Genomic DNA, 17,344 nt, shown 5'->3' on the forward strand with positions numbered 1-17,344 from the left:
TCTGGGTCCCCCCCTTTCTCCTCTATAGCTTGAAGGAGCATATTAAACATTCCTTATAAAAAGTTCTTTCCAGGTCCCCAATTCTGTGGCCCAGCAATTTCAAGCCCTAGAAAACTTCTCAGGAAAGTAGGAGCTGCCCTCCAATGACCACAATTGCAGGATGCTCCACGTTGTCAGGCCCAAAAAGCAGGCTCTGAGATCTCTGAAAGCCACACAAGATGCAACAGCTTCAGCAGATGCTTCTGCAGAATCAAAGACAATGTTGCCATGCCTGCTGGACATGCCACCATTGGGCGATGGGCCAAGGGCATAGAAACACTTAGAAAGGCGAGTAGCGGTGAACTTGGGAAAGGATACATCTCTGTTGGACATGAGAGTAGGGTATCTCACTTGCCAGTAGACCACGGTCTGTCCGTTGCATCGTCTTTCATAGAGTTCTAAGGAGAATAAAAGAAGTTAATGTATCTGGAAGCCTCTTTGGCTTCAGTTAAAAAGAAGCCTAGATATGATGACACCGTAGGGTATAAAAAACCACTAACTCGTGAGGCACAAAATTCTAGAACAGTCAGACAGATTCATTACTACTGAGAGCTTCTTGCCTGAAGGCAGAGTCTAGAAAATAGAAAAATACAGTAAAAATAAAAGAACGCAACGAAACGTGTCCATCGTATATCTCAAACAACATTTTCAGATAGAATGCAAGAAACAAAATCAGGCACCCAAAAACAAATTTTCAGGTTTTAATTCAGAGTAGCCACCAGATGTCAGTAGAGTACCAATAGTTTTGCTTTTGAGAACTTTCTTCCTTCTTTAGATTTCCTGACACATTACAGCTAGCCTGGGACCAAGTCACCCAGTCTAGTGTGTTCAGCTGGGAGATCAAGGTCCCAGAGAGGGCAGTGTCCTTCCTAAACAGCTAAAAAGTGGCATAACTGTGGCTAACCCTTGGAGGGGTTAGCAGCCAGCTCTTGGAGGGAGACAGCAAAGGAATTCAATGACATGCGCACCCTCTGACCCCAAGCTGTGCAGTAAGCTTCTAAGTACTTAGAGAAGGAGCCCAGCCAAGGCTGCTAAAGTAACCAAGAGAGTCCCTTGAGGAGATGTTGATGCGGGAAATGTATTACTTAATTCAGCTTTTGAAAGAAAATCTATCAGAAGCAGACCATGGATTAAAGAGCTGGCCGGCCCATTGGTGCCACATGAGGCTGAAGACAGCCCTTGAAAGGAAGGAAAGGAGGGGACATCTGTTGCTTTTGCATGCCTAATATTGACTCTCCCCTTCTTGGACCAGCATCTTAATTCTCCTTCAGGACATCACCCTTCCCGTCCTTCTTGTGGTTTAAGCAAGACTGACTCGACCCGAATTGCAGAGCTGGGCAAACGAGCATGACGTGCCCATGGTGATTAGCTCAGGGAGGGTACATCTGGCCAGGGTCTTAGCTTGCCACTCTAAAAAGTTGAAGCCAAAAAGTGGCTTAGTAAAGGCTCTCAGATAGCTCACAGAATATCTAGGAGGACCAGAGTTAAGCTTAGAACCTCAGGATTGTTCCAGAGAAGTCAAACTGCTGCTGCCACTGGACCAGACACCACAGCGTGAACTGTTGATGCTGCGTACTGAACATCAGAGGCTCTGCCACTGCTTCCCCCAAGGTCAGATGCCTTCGCCGTGACCGTGACCGGAAAATGGATTTTTGCATGTTGCCCACTTCCTCACGTTGCTTTCTCCCAAGCTGAAGCCACATGTACCTCTTTTTGTCAAGGTCTATATCACAAGACTGAACCATGACTGCTAGGGAGCCTGCAACAGAGAACATCTGGCTTCTCCCTTGAATGGATAAGCATCACAATTCCCCCAGATAGGAAGGGTATTTGAAAACACTAAGCAACCCAAAACGGTGACAAACGTCCACAGGTAATGAGCACATGATGCTGAGGCGCTGAGAGCCAAACCTGGGACTGTGGCTGTCACTAATACGAAAGTGGAAGTCTCGTTCCTGTTCCTTTATGATTAGAATATAAGCTTGGATCTTCTGGCCCCATGGAGTTTTCAATGTCATGAACCAATGAATTCTTTTTTCTCTTCTTACACTGGCATTTGTTAGCTTTTTGCTACTTGCAACCAAGAGTCCTGACTATAGCCAGGGTCTCCAGTTCACGTTCCCCTGGGCTGGCTCCATAGTTCTACTCCACTGTGATGGAGAGGGCAGAGGCCACTCCAGCTCTAAGTGGCAGAGGGATCCCCTATTTTATGCCTTTCATAATGCTCCATCACTTAGAGGGTGAAATCTAACTGTAGCCTGGTGGCCAGGCTGGGCCCTGGGATCTGGACACTCCTCCCACCCCAGCTCCAGAGTCTGCTACCCAACAAACCAGCAACAACCTGCTCACAGTGTTTGAACATATCATGCTGTTTCGTGCCTTCCTCACCTTACTCATGCTGTTCCCTGGGCCTCGAACGCCTTTATACCATTCATCCCCACACCCTCTCCCCTCCTCACAGAAATGTATTCCTGTTGTTTATTTGCTTTATAAACTTTTCTTATAAACGTTTATGTTTTAAAATAATTGAGTAGTTTAAACTATTATGTTTTATAAACTTTTATAAAACAAAGCTTGGACACCACCTCCTCCAAGAAGCCTTCCACGAGGAGCGAGGTGTATGGGACGATAACAAACTTACAGTGAGAACAAATTAGCCCTCAGAGCAAACTGGAGAGTAGCTCTAAGAGCATGCAAGGAGCAAGTCCTAGGAGGAGCAAAGGCACATGTCAGCCCAGCTCTTAAGACTTTCCTGCCAAAATGAAAAGGGAAACATAATATAGTAAAGATTAAACCTGTCGCTTTCTACTGGCTGAAATAAATAACAATAGATTCTACGTTCTAATTGAGTTTTTAAAAATAGTAGGTGTCACTTACCTTCAACATTTTGGTCCCACTGTTTTCTGTAGTCTAGGTCCATATAGACATCTATGAGCAGAGCCGGTGGGCAATCCTTCAGAGTTCCAAAGACTTTATACTTATAGAGTCCAGTCTCCTGTAAAAATAGAATAGGCAAAAACAACCTATTAATTCCCAAGTTGACAGACAGCTGGATTACACGCATATGAAAAACAGCTGCTCATGCAACACCATTTATTGAGAGCCTCCTCTGTGGTCTTGGTGACACAATGGTGAAAAAACAGATGAGTCCCCAGCTCTCCTGGGTCTTATATTTGGCCGTAGGCATTGGTTGTGGTGATATCTATAAACACTATCCAGGTAAGCTGAATAGGATATGAGAAGGGTTGTGTCATAAATGCTGCCTGCTTTGGGGCAGGGGGCAGAGGGGTGGCATCCTACATAATCAGGTGGTCAGGAAAGGCCTCTATGAGGGATAGCATTTATCAGAATATGTTGTTCTAAATATTGCAAGGAGCCAGCCATGGGAAGATGAGCAAAGCCCCTTCCTGGAGGGGGAAGGCCCCCAGGTTGGTGGATTAGAATGCTCAAAGAATAGAAAGTCAGGGGTCTGGAGACTGTGGATGAGGGAGAGTGGTAGGAGCTGAGGTCAGAGAGGTAGGGGAGGCCAGGCCCCAAAGGGCTTTGCAAACCAGGGTAAGGGGTAAAGATTTTGTCCTAACTGCTATGGAAAACTAATACATGACTTTAAACAGGGGATGGCTTTAAATAGAAGAATGACTTTAAAAAGATGACTCTTGCTGTTTTGTCAAAAATAGATCATAATGGAGCAAGGAGATGGTTTAGAAGACCAGTCCAGATAAGACATGATGGTGACTCAAGAAGGGAGGTAGCGATAGTGATGGAGAGAAGTCAGTGATTTAGGGACATACTTTGGAAGTAAAGCCAACAGGAAGAGCTCACAGATAGGCTGTGGGGAAAGAGAAAGCAAAGGAATGAGGATAACAGTTAAAACCTTTGCTTAACAACCAGGTAGATGGGAGCTCTATTTTCTAAGACAGAGAAAACTTGGGGAGAGGAGATTTGTGGGGTGTGGAGTAATCAAGAGTTCTACTTTGAGCAAGTTGAGTTTGAGATGCTTACTGAACACTGAAGTAGGGGTGTCATATAGGCAGCTAGCATTCAGAGGACAGATAACTATTTTAGTTATCCACAGGGCATAATGAAACCCAACACATTGTTGTGTCAATTCCAAGACAGAATTTTTCATAATTGCTTCTTTTTATGTAAAGGACTCATGTATAAAGGAATGGGAAGGGGGAAAGAACACCAGCTTCAAATCATATGAGTCCCTTTTATGCATAAGAAGACCATTTCTAGATTCCAAAATACAACACGAGAATTCCCTGGTTTTCACGTTAAGCCACATCCTTGTCTGTAAGGGCTCTGGGCTAGAGTTGGCCACACTACACATCTCACTCTCTGTTCACTGGTAAATAACTATTCCTGACCTTCACTATTAGGATGAAACCAATGGCTCTTAGATTAGTTTCAATGCAAAGGCAAACAAACAAAAATGAAGCTTTTAGATGGACTCATTCTTCCATGTGCTAATGCAATGTAATTGGCTAATCGAACATGAATCGAGCCATCTTCTTAAACACCATGCCAGGGACTTATGTGAAGTCAAGGAGTAAACACGGTGAATCTTTCTAGAGATTCTCAGACTTCAAGGTCTCCTGGCTCAGGTGGCATAGCTCAAAGATAAATACATCCCAGGTTAGGAATTTCAGATGTATGTGAAAGTACCTGGAAAGCAATGGAAGGTAAAGTTGAAACTGAATTCATAAGGATTTTCCAGCTGTAAAAGTATGTGACTTTATGCCAAGGGTGTCCAACCATCCAGTGACAAACTAGTAGGTCTGAACTTCTTAAGTGCTGCGCCACGGCTGCCCCAATAGAAGGGCAGACCTCGGAAAAAACACCTCCTTCTCCCGCCTGTCCCCTCCCCTCATGTTCACACAGGGAAGACATGAGGCTTCTACACCCCACACATGGACAACCACCATTTTAATCAGTTTTGAAAGAGATAAAATCAGCTCTCTGTTCAGGAATATTGTCACCCCATTTTCTACACATACTGAGCAAGAGAGAGATTTATGCATTGAGATGATTATCTCCCCAACCTTACATGAGTTAGCTTTGGTTATCTGGATAAATTAAGACAAACTGTTTCCTTAAACGGGTTCCCTTCCCCTCCTGAATGTAGTCACAGCCCTTTGTGACCTCAGTGCTATACATACCACAGAAAAGAAAAACAGAAAGCCCTCTAGGAAGAGAAAAATAGAATAACGTGATTTACGTGAACACAGAAGAATGAACTATTGTGACAACTTCCTTTAAATACTCCCTTCGTGGCAGAACTGAGAAACACCAGGACTCCAGAGGAACAAAATGCTCGGTAACACCTTTCCTAGTCTATCAATAACATGTTCTTTTCAAGCACTGAACAGCCCCACCCAAACTCTTGGATCAAAGCAGTTTTTCACCCAATATTTCTTTTAAAAAAGGATCTCAGCAAACATAATCACATTTTTATTTGTCCTTAAAAAACTAAAGTGAATTTTTATAATTATAAAAATAATTCATATTCATTGTAGGAAAATTGGAAAATGCCAAAAAGAACAAAGAAAATAAAAATGGCATGTAACGCCATAATCCACAAATACCTATTGGTAATATAGGACATATTTCTTTTAAGGAAATAAATACTTCTATACTTTACAAAATGGGAATAATATGGTACAAACAGCTTATATCCTTATTTTTACCAATATTATACTGAGGCTATGGAGAAATGACATCTAATTTAATTATTCTCATAAGTTATTTCTTTTTCGAAATATTTTTTACAAATATAAATACTATTGGAATAATCTATCATTTCATATGGACCAACTTGGTCCATAATTTTAATTTTTTCATTAGGATAGCTTCCTTAGAGACAAATTTTCCGGTAAAGAGTATTAACATTTTAAGGTTCTCTATACTTTTAATAAACCTTTAAGAAAGTTTGTACCAATTTATACTCTAACCAGTTGCAACAGAGCATCTCACCAGGATTGGGCACCATTGTTTATATAAACAATTTGATAGGAAAAAACATAAATCTTAGCTTGATTTGGGCAAGGTTTTTATTAGCGACGTGCAAGATCTCTTTAAAATCAAAGATACTAAGTCTCGGCAACATTTGTTGAAGATATGTTTCTAAGTTGATTCACATTTCAATAAATGACTCCAAATAAGTTTACTCAAGAGGTTCTTGGCTTTTCCTGAAGCTCCTCTAGAAATAGAATAGCTCCATTTCTTTATCTAGAGTAAAACATGCTGCATACTTTTCTAATGCTCCGTTTATAGGACATTTCATCTCCTACACTGCAGATAGTAAAAGAATTATTTGATGGTAGAGAATCAGTCCATACCTTGTGTAGAATACAATTACTGGAAGAAATCGAAGATTTGGTATAGCATATACTCCTTTCTCGCTAAGAGAAGCCCTATGTAATGTCACAGCTAGTAACTTTCCTGGTCTCCTATGCAGGTAGAAGGAGCCAAATGACCCCTCCTTCCAGTTTTAAACACGGATGTTCGGAGCTGCAGCAGCTATTTTGTGATGAAGAGCGAACAAGCCTGGGAAGGCAGGAAAAAAAAGACTCAAAGACTTTCACTGGCATCATCGAGCAGCCAAACCAATGCCAGCAACTGTTGATCTCGGAACTACTTGGTAGGTGAGAGAAATAAATCCCTCTTTGTTTAAGTCACTGTCAGTCCAGTTTTCTGCTATTGCCACTAAAAGCAATCCTAATTCATACTAGTCATCCTTCCTGACAATAATGTTACTTGAGTCCCGTAATCCAGGGAAACAGTGAAGGTTTAGAAATCCCCTACCCATTGTGCTCCAGAAAAGTTTATTGCAAAGAACCCCCATTCCCCACATGACTTCGATAAGACTCACAGATGCCCGCCTTGTTTACAGACGACAAGGCCAGACGCAGACCCTCTAAATTCCCTTTCGTTGCTTCGTAAATGATTAGCTGAACTGCTTATTCCCAGTGATCAATCAGAACAAGATGCTTGTGAACCAAACTGGTTAAACTTCTCTCCTTCTTCCAGGCCCCTAGACTTTGACCACCCTCAGCCTGAGCCAGCACGCAGTCCCTCCTGGGAACAGACTGGCCTCAGGTAGGATATTCTCCGATCTACTCTCCAATCCAGCCACCTTTCATCCAACTTTCCCACACAACATTTCTAGCCTTGGTTATTCCCCTCTATAAAAGAAAAATTATTTTTGCCTGATTCTTGAGACACTCACAAATCTTACGGTCAAAGTGTTCTTCCTATTACAACAATTCCTCCCCCGACTTTGCAATAATCTTTTTGAACAGAAGTCTCTCTTTACCAAGTCCAGATTTGTTTTTTACTTGACATTAAAGTAGAAAAGCAGACTGACAGAATAATGCTCATAAGACTTAGGAACATTTACAAGGAACTATGATTGTGTGTAAATTCATTAAGACAGTACGGAAGTACATAAGCATTGCTAAAATGCATTGTCAAGGAAGAGAAGTAAGAGACAATGGACATTGTTAACGGACATTAAATAGTAGTTAATTTTGCAAAAGAGATATCTCAAACTCCACATACTCTGTCATAGGAAGTACCACCTCCTTCCACTAAGTAATTCAGAAAAATATTATAAACTTTCTAGAACCCACTATATCCTTGGCCCTGGGAAGAAATCAGGCAGAGCCATATATTTGGCTTTTCGGCTTGGAATGTGCTTCTCCTTGGTGATCAGTCAGTAGTCAATGCAACCACCACGTATTCTGACTTGAAGTTTTCCAATCACTTTGACCTGCCATAAACTCTTTCATTAATACTAGTAATTGTTTCTCTAAGCACAGTCCAGTTCCCAGTTTATATTCATTATCTCATGTAATCTTTAACATAGCCCTGTGACATAGACAGTGATATAGCTAGGGACATGGTCTAATCTCCCTCTTCATATGAGGAAAGGAAGCTCAGAGAGGTTGAACTACTTGTCAGAGTCCTACAGCTAGCACTGGAGACAGCCAAAAAGAGAGGGACCCTTCTACTGCCCAGAATGTCTCCTATTTAGTTCTACTTTCTCTGCACATCTTCTTCAAAGCACAACCTAATGATTGTGGTAAAGAAGACCCACCACATAGGATCTTAGAACTGGAAGGGGCCTTAGACTCCTTATGCAAAAGATGACAGTGACTTGCCAAGAGTCAGCCGATGATGCTGCTGGTGGCAAAGCCTGGATGGGAACCTGTTCCTTCTGATCCCCAAGCCAGTGCTCCTGCCCCAGACCAGCCAGGATGGACCTCCTACTGAGATGCTCCCCTGTGACCCTAAGCTTGATGTGTTTGTCCAACAGGCCTCAAAGTAGCTGAAAGAGGTATTTTTTAGGTGCTGCTTCTGGGGAGTTCAGACAAGCACTGGGGGAAGACAGGAATGGAGAAAGAATGAATATTATCACTTTCTTTTTTTTTCTCCCCAAAGACGTATATTTCAGTTGTGAATCCTTCTATGGGAGCCACTACCACAGCATGGCTACTGACAGACGAGTGGTGTGGTTTCCTGCCTGAGAACTGAAAGCAGCAGAGCATGACAAACTTTAACCACTTGGCCATCAGGGCTGGCTCTGAACATCATCACTTTCAACAGACAGTGCCATGCTGTCTGTCCATATGTTATTCCAAAGAATCATTTCAAAGAGCCTGTAGCCAGAAAATACAGCCTGGTGGTTACAGCATGGGCTCAGTCATAGCCCAGGTAGGGTCTAAGCTCCTCAACCCATTAGCCTTGCTTTCCTCAGCTGCAAAGTGGGTCTACCAGAGTTTCTGCCTAAGGGAATATCTATGAAGATCATACTAGATAATCCATCTAAAGTTCTTACCGTGGTACCTGGTACGTAATAAGTACTTAGTAACTATTAGGTATCATTTTCATTAATAAGATAGGTACGATGATCTTTTTCCAGATTAAAGAACTGAGTTTTCAAAACTGCAACATAATGCATATTTTTAGGGAAATTAACATCGATGGAATACTTGCTCTAAGTTGGGCACTGTGCTTGGCGATTAATGACCACAAAAATCCTGTGAAGTCAGCATTTCATCTCCACTTTATAAATGAAGAAATGTAGGTGGGGATGGAGGCATGGTTCAGCAATTTGCTACTGATATCATTAATTTTTGAGATGGTCTGTTATCATGGCTAACTTGTCTAAACACCAAGCTATTATATTTCTTAGCAATGGTGATTCAAATGCATAAGAAAACTGCAATGTCTTTGCAACTGCATTCATAGGGTTAAAAGATTTTGAGAAACTTCACTGCCTATAGGGCACTTATTTGTCCTAAGCAGAATAAATTCTGCAAGAGCTAAAATGTTTACATATGAGAAATGTCAAAATGTCATAATGTTTGCATTTGACATTTGTAATTCTCACAGAGGAGTAATCCCTGGCAGGACCCCCATTCCTCCTACCTGCCCCATCTGACCGGAGGAAGGCATTCCTCATTCTCTTCGATGTATGGTGTTTATCTGCATTTACATCACCAACCACAAGACAGCCTTGATGAATCACTTTTCTCTAATCCTGTAAAGGCACCCTTGAGTGTGCACTGAATTTTCTTTGCTGCACTGCCACTGGGAAGTATGTATCAAGACGGTGCAGAAAGACGTTGACTAAATCTGCTTTACTATTTTGGATCTCTCTATGAAAACATGGTAGGTCCAATCCCTTAGGATTGCAGACAGCTAGGTAAAATAATAAGGATAGCTAATACTTATTGAGTGCTTACTGAATACCAGTCACTGGGCTAATACTTTACATGTATTATTCCACCTAATCCACACAATGATCATACGAGGTCTGCACCATCAGTAAACCCATTCTTCAGACAAGGAAACTGAGGTTTGTAGAAGTTCTGAGAAATATCCAGAAAAGGCAGATCTAGAAGAAACAGGAAGCAGATTGGTGGTTGTCTGAGAACAGGGAGTGACTGTGAACAGGCAAGAGGTGTCATCTGGGGGTAACACAATGTCCCAAAATTAGATGGTAGTGAAGGCTGCATAACTCCATAAATTTACTAAAAATCATTGAATTCTACACTTAAAATGAGTGAATTTTATGGTATATAAATGATACCTCAGTAAAGCTGTTAAAATTAAAAAATGAGTTATGAAACTCATCCCACGTCAGACAAATAATGATGGCAGAACCTGGACTTGAAGCCAGTGATCTGACAATCGAGTGCACAGTCTAGGGTACTGCCTCCAAATTGCCACTGACCTCTCCAAACATCTCGTTAGACAAGTCATAAACTGTCTGGAGTGTGTATGGCTCTAGCTAGAGTGACCATATAGTTTATCATTCCAACTGGTACACTTCTGAGAGGGAACAAGGTGTTGGGAAAATTTTCACCTGGACAACAGGTATAAACCAGGCCTGTGATGGGTATATTGGGATATCTATACCCAGCTATAGCTCACAACAACACACCATTTAACTTACTAGGTGCTTCAAAATGTATCCTCTCATTGGATCCCCATACAAATTTGGAAGAACAGAAATTATCTCTGCTTTAGAAATGAGGAAACTGAGACTCAGCTAGGGTCATAGGCTCATAAATCCTAAAATGACAAAGCAATTAAGCATAAAAACTATACTTTAGACCAGGGGTTGCCAAATCAGTAATGCTGGCTATTTTTGAACAGTCCACAAGATAAGAACGGTCTTTACATTTTTAAATGGTTAGATAAGTACCTACACAATATCCTCCATTTTGCCTCTTGGTCCACAAAGCCTAAAATATTTACTATTTGGCCCTTTATGGAAAAAGTATGATGATCCTTGCTTGAGACTATTGTGACCACCACTTCCAAAACACACAACCCAGGAAAACTCTGAATTACTATAGAGTTATATTGCAATTATACACATAAGAGAAGAATCTTCGTGGCACAAGCCCCAAATATATTTATATTTTAATTTGAATTACATAGGGGTTTACCATCTAAGCTCAGACCACTCTTCAAATCAAACCTGCCAACCCTGAGCATACCATACAGGATAAATACCAAAACATTTTAAATATATCACACTCAAACTCAGAAAAACAAAGAAAAAGAGAAAATCTTGAAAGAAGCTGTGGGGGAAGAGGGGACCACTTTACTTACAGAGGAACAAGGATGAGAATTACAGCAGACATCTCATCAGAAACAATTCATGCAAAAAGAAAGTGGAGTAAAATACATAATATATTGAAAGAAAAAAGCCACTGACCTAGAATTCTATATCCAATAAAACTGTCCATCAAAAGTGAAGGACAAATAAAAACTTTTTCAGACAAATAAAAACTGAAGGAATTCAGACCAAAGAATAGAGCAGAATCTAGAATGCTGTATTTAACACCTACACGTGAGAAAATCTCTCACAAAGGAAACGTATGTATCTAAACTCTAAATACAGACTTTTTCCCCACTATCATGTAGTTCTAGCTCCAAATATGATAAACTGGAGAAAATTAGGGTCGTGTTTCTAGCCATTCTTACTTCCTCAAGAAATATATAAAATTCAATTTTTTGTTGGCAGAGCAAAATGGTGGGGTGAGCTGACCCGTGATTCTCTCCCCTCCAAAATACAACAAAAGATTGGAAGAACTGAATTTCAGAGAATAAACATAATGCCAGCTCATTAGAAACCTACAATACCAAGAAGGCGGAGATCATAAACCTAGCTTTACCCCTTTGGAGGCGCTGGAACGGTAGGAGAGAACATCGCTCCCTCCCCTAGAGTCTGTGATCTCTGCAGCGCCGGTCGGGAAGGAGCGGGGGAGGGGCCACGCGACCTGGGGATCATCCAGGCCTCCTGCCGCTGATTCAGTGGAGACCCGCTAACGGGGGGAAAGCTTCCGTCCACGGGGACCCCATAAATCAAGGGCCTTGGGAGACCAGAGAACAGAACTGATCCGAACCCAGACCAGCGCGTGTGAGCAACACCCCCTCCCCCAGAGCAAAGCCAGTGGGCGCAGCCATCTTGCCCCAAGGCGGAGAGCTAACATGCCGCTCTCGACCCCCATCTAGTGGCGACAGGCTGTAACTGCAACTGAATTCTACCACCATGAGAAAAAACCGCTCCTCTACCATCCAGCAATTTATAAAAGCCCCAGACCAGAAGGAAAACAATAAAGACACAGAATTAAGTCCTGAGGACTTGGAATTAGGTAAACTAAGTGATAACGAATTCAGAGCAGCTATAATCAAAAAACTCAATGAGGTAGAGAGAAAGATAGAGAAACAAGCCGAGTTCTGGAGTTACTTCACAAAAGAGAGTGAAATCATAAAGAACAATCAAACAGAATTACTTGAGATGAAAAACACAATGGACCAGATAAAACAGAATACGGATTCCCTGAATGCCCGTGTAGACAACATAGAGGAGAAAATTAGCATAATCGAGGATAGACAGGCTGAATGGCGCCAGACAGAGGAAGAAAGAGAACTAAGAATTAAAAAGAATGAGGAGAATCTCCGAGAGATAATGGATTCAATGAGGAGTAAGAACATAAGGATCAAAGGAATTCCCGAGAATATGGAAAAGGAAAATGGAGCAGAAAGTGTGCTTAACGAAATTATTGAAGAGAACTTCCCAAATCTAGGGATCAATGGAGAAATGTGTGTAGAGGAGGATTTTAGATCTCCTAGATTTGTCAATGTAAAAAGACCTACTGCAAGGCATATAGTAGTAAAGTTGGCAAATAGGAATGATAAGGAGAGAATACTCAGGGAAGTAAGGAAAAAAAAGAGAATAACCTATAAAGGAGCCCCTATCAGACTGTCAGCAGATTTCTCTACAGAAACCCTACAAGCTAGGAGAGAATGGAGTGATATATTCAAAGCTTTAAAGGATAAAAACCTTCAGCCAAGAATATTCTATCCAGCAAGAATTTCCTTCAGATATGAGGGAGAAATTAAATCTTTTCCAGACAAACAAAAGTTAAGGGAATTTGTAACTAAAAGCCCTCCATTACAAGAAATCCTCAAGAAGGCTCTCATACTTGAAAACAGAAAAAAGGGAGAAAGGGGACACAATCCACAGACTAGGGAGACCGATGGATAGAACCAGAACAGGATAGCAAATATTCAATTATAGCATTAGGGTAAAGGTAAGGAAACTACCAAAACAAGGACGATCTTAGCACTCTAACTACAAATTAATAAGACGAGTTGGAATAAAAAATGAAAATAATTATTTAGGAGGGGAAGAGCAAAGGGTCTAAATCAGTATTGGTCAAGTAGGTAAGAGACCACCAGAGAATAGACTATATTATACACAAGATTCTAAATACAAACTTCAAGGTAGACACTAAAATAAAGTACAGAACAGAGTCACAAATCATAAATAAGGAAAAATCTAAGAAACCCAGCATAAGAAATTGTAGTATTAAATGGGTAGTCTAAAGCACACAGGAAAAGAAACACAGGAAAACAAGATAATGAGCGACAGATTAACAGCATTAAGTCCACATGCATCAATAATCACTCTCAATGTAAACGGATTGAACTCTCCAATAAAAAGACACAGAGTGGCAAAATGGATTAAAGAACACGATCCAACAATTTGTTGCCTCCAGGAAACACACCTCAGCCCCAAGGACAAACACAGACTCAGGGTGAAGGGGTGGAGGACAATACTTCAAGCAAATAGCAAGGAAAAAAAGGAAGGTGTTGCAATTCTCATATCAGACCAAGTGGATTTCAAAATAAGACAGGTAAAGAGAGACACAGAGAGACAATATATAATGATCAAAGGGACACTTCATCAAGAAGAAATAACGCTTATAAATATCTATGCACCCAACACAGGAGCACCAAGATTCATAAAGCAACTATTAACAGACCTAAAGGAAGATGTTAAAAACAACACAATAATAGTAGGGGACCTCAACACCCCACTCACATCAATGGACAGATCATCCAGACAGAAAATCAACAAGGAAATAGTGGAGCTAAATGAAAAACTAAAACAATTGGACTTAATAGACATATATAGATCACTCCACCCTGAAAGAGCTGAATACACATTCTTCTCAAGTGCACATGGAACATTCTCTAGGAGAGACCATATGTTGGGAAACAAGGCAAGACTCTACAAATTTAAAAAAATTGAGATAATAACAAGCATCTTCTCAGATCATAGTGCTATAAGGCTAGAAATTAATTACAAGAAAAAAGCTGAGAAAGGCACAAAGATGTGGAGACTAAACAACACACCACTGAACAAGCAATGGATCATTGAAGAAATTAAAGAAGAAATAAAAAAATACCTGGAAACAAATGAAAATGATAGCATGCCATACCAACTCATATGGGATACAGCAAAAGCTGTATGAAGAGGAAAATTCATCGCAATACAGGCACATCTTAACAAACAAGAAAAATCCCAAATAAGCAACCTTAAAGCACACCTAACTGAACTAGAGAAAAAAGAACAAATGAAGCCCAAAGTCAGCAGAAGGAGAGAAATAATAAAAATCAGAGCAGAATAAATACTATTGAAACGAAAAAGGCAGTAGAAAGGATCAATGAGACAAAGAGCTGGTGTTTTGAGAAGATAAATAAAATTGACAAACCACTAGCCAGACTTACAAAGAAAAAAAGGGAGAAAGCTCAAATAAACAAAATCAGAAATAAGCGAGGAGAAATAACAACAGACTCTGCAGAAATACAACAGATTATAAGAGAATACTACAAAAAACTATATGCCAACAGAATGGATAACGTAGAGGAAATGGATAAATTCTTGGACTCCTACAATCTCCAAAGCTCACTCAAGAAGGGGCAGACAATTTGAACAGACCAATCACAAGGAAAGAGATTGAAACAGCAATCAAAAACATCCCAAAGAATAAAACCCCAGGACCAGATGGCTTTCCTGGGGAATTCTACCAAACTTTCAGAGAGGATTTAATACCTATCCTTTTCAAGCTATTCCAAAAAATTAGGGAAGATGGAATACTTCCTAACACATTCTATGAGGCCAACAGCACGCTGATATCAAAACCTGACAAGGACACCACGAAAAAAGAGAACTACAGGTCAATATCACTGATGCACATAGATGCAAAAATTCTAAACAAAATTTTGGCAACCAGAATTCAGCAATTCATCAAAAGAATCATACATCAGGATCAGGTGGGATTCATACCAGGGACACAGGGATGGTTCAACATCCGCAAATCAATCAACGTGATACACCACATCAACAAACTGAGGAATAAAAACCACATGATCATCTCAATAGAGGCAGAGAAGGCATTTGACAAGATCCAACAGCCATTTATGATAAAAACTCTGAACAAAATGGGCATAGAAGGAAACTACCTCAACATAATAAAGGCCATATACGACAAACCCATAGCCAACATCATACTCAATGGGCAAAAACTGAACCCCATCCCCCTGAAAACAGGAATGAGACAAGGATGCCCTCTATCACCACTCTTATTTAACATAGTACTGGAGGTCCTGGTCAGAGCAATCAGGCAAGAAAAAGGAATAAAAAGAATCCAAATAGGGAGGGAAGAAGTGAAACTCTCGCTGTTTGCAGACGACATGATCTTATATATAGAAAACCCCAAAGAATCCATTGGAAAACTGTTAGAAGTAATCAACAACTACAGCAAAGTTGCAGGGTATAAAATCAATTTGCATAAATCAGTAGCATTTCTATACTCCAGTAATGAACCAACAGAAAAAGAACTCAAGAATACAATACCATTCACAATCGCAACAAAAAGAATAAAATACCTTGGGGTAAATTTAACTAAGGAAGTGAAGGACCTATATAATGAAAATTACAAGGCCTTTCTGAGAGAATTGGATGATGACATAAGGAGATGGAAAGACATTCCATGTACATGGATTGGAAGAATAAACATAGTTAAAATGTCCATCCTATCTAAAGCAATCTACAGATTCAACGCCATCCCAATCAGAATCCCAATGACATTCTTTACAGAATTAGAACAAAGAATCCTAAAATTCATATGGGGCAACAAAAGACCCCGAATTTCTAAAGCAATCCTGAGAAAAAAGAACAAAACGGGAGGCATCACAATCCCTGACTTCAAAACATACTACAAAGCTACAGTAATCAAAACAGCATGGTACTGGTACAAAAACAGGTGCACAGATCAATGGAACAGAATTGAAAGCCCAGAAATAAAACCACACATCTATGGACAGCTTATGTTTGACAAAGAAGCTGAGGGCATACAATGGAGAAAAGAAAGTCTTTTCAACAAATGGTGCTGGGAAAACTGGAAAGCCACATGTAAAAGAATGAAAATTGACCATTCTTTTTCACCATTCACCAAAATAAATTCAAAATGGATTAAAGACCTAAAGGTGAGACCTGAAACCATAAGGCTTCTGGAAGAAAACGTAGGCAGTACACTCTTTGACATCAGTATTAAAAGGATCTTTTCGGACACCATGCCTTCTCAGAGAAGGGAAACAATAGAAAGAATAAACAAGTGGGACTTCATCAGATTAAAGAGCTTCTTCAAGGCAAATGAAAACAGGATTGAAACAAAAAAACAACCCACTAACTGGGAAAAAATATTTGCAAGTCATATATCTGACAAAGGCTTAATATCCATAATATATAAAGAACTCTCGCAACTCAACAACAAAACATCAAACAACCCAATGAAAAAATGGGCTGGAGACATGAACAGACATTTCTCCAAAGAAGATATACTGATGGTCAATAGGCACATGAAAAGATGCTCATCATCGCTGATCATCAGGGAAATGCAAATCAAAACTACACTAAGATATCACCTTACACCCATTAGAATGACGAAAATACTTAAAACTAATAGCAACAAATGTTGGAGAGGTTGCGGAGAAAAAGGAACCCTCATACACTGCTGGTGGGAATGCAAACTGGTGCAGCCACTATGGAAAACAGTACGGAGATTCCTCAAAAAATTAAAAATAGAACTACCATACGATCCAGCCATCCCACTACTGGGTATTTATCCAAAGAACTTGAAGTCAGCAATCCCAAAAGTCCTATGCACCCCAATGTTTATTGCAGCACTGTTTACAATAGCCAAGACGTGGAAGCAACCTAAGTGTCCAGCAACAGACAAATGGATAAAGAAGATGTGGTACATATATACAATGGAATACTACTCAGCTGCAAAACAGAACAAAATCATTCCATTTGCAATAACATGGATGGACCTTGAGAGAATTATGTTAAGTGAAATAAGCCAGCGAGAGAAAGATAATCTGTGTATGACTCCACTCATATGAGGAATTTAAAATTATGGACTAAGAA

At 40.3% G+C, this 17,344-nt stretch overlaps 1 protein-coding gene across 2 annotated transcripts in view; it reads right to left on the minus strand.

Moving 5' to 3' along the window:
- Positions 1 to 17,344, minus strand: part of LOC123275680 (phosphatidylcholine transfer protein-like) — a 37,972-nt gene that overhangs the window by 6,376 nt on the left and 14,252 nt on the right. For both annotated transcript variants that reach the window (XM_070482968.1, XM_044745547.2), the window contains exons 2-3: positions 2,917 to 3,034; positions 358 to 437 (exon numbers count right to left, since the gene is read on the minus strand). In XM_070482968.1, coding sequence (XP_070339069.1) covers positions 358 to 437; positions 2,917 to 3,034 — 198 coding nt within the window. The remainder of the gene's footprint in view (positions 1 to 357; positions 438 to 2,916; positions 3,035 to 17,344) is intronic.

This window comes from Equus asinus, chromosome 13 (assembly GCF_041296235.1).
Source record: "Equus asinus isolate D_3611 breed Donkey chromosome 13, EquAss-T2T_v2, whole genome shotgun sequence".
In the NCBI taxonomy this organism is placed as follows: Eukaryota; Metazoa; Chordata; class Mammalia; order Perissodactyla; family Equidae; genus Equus; species Equus asinus.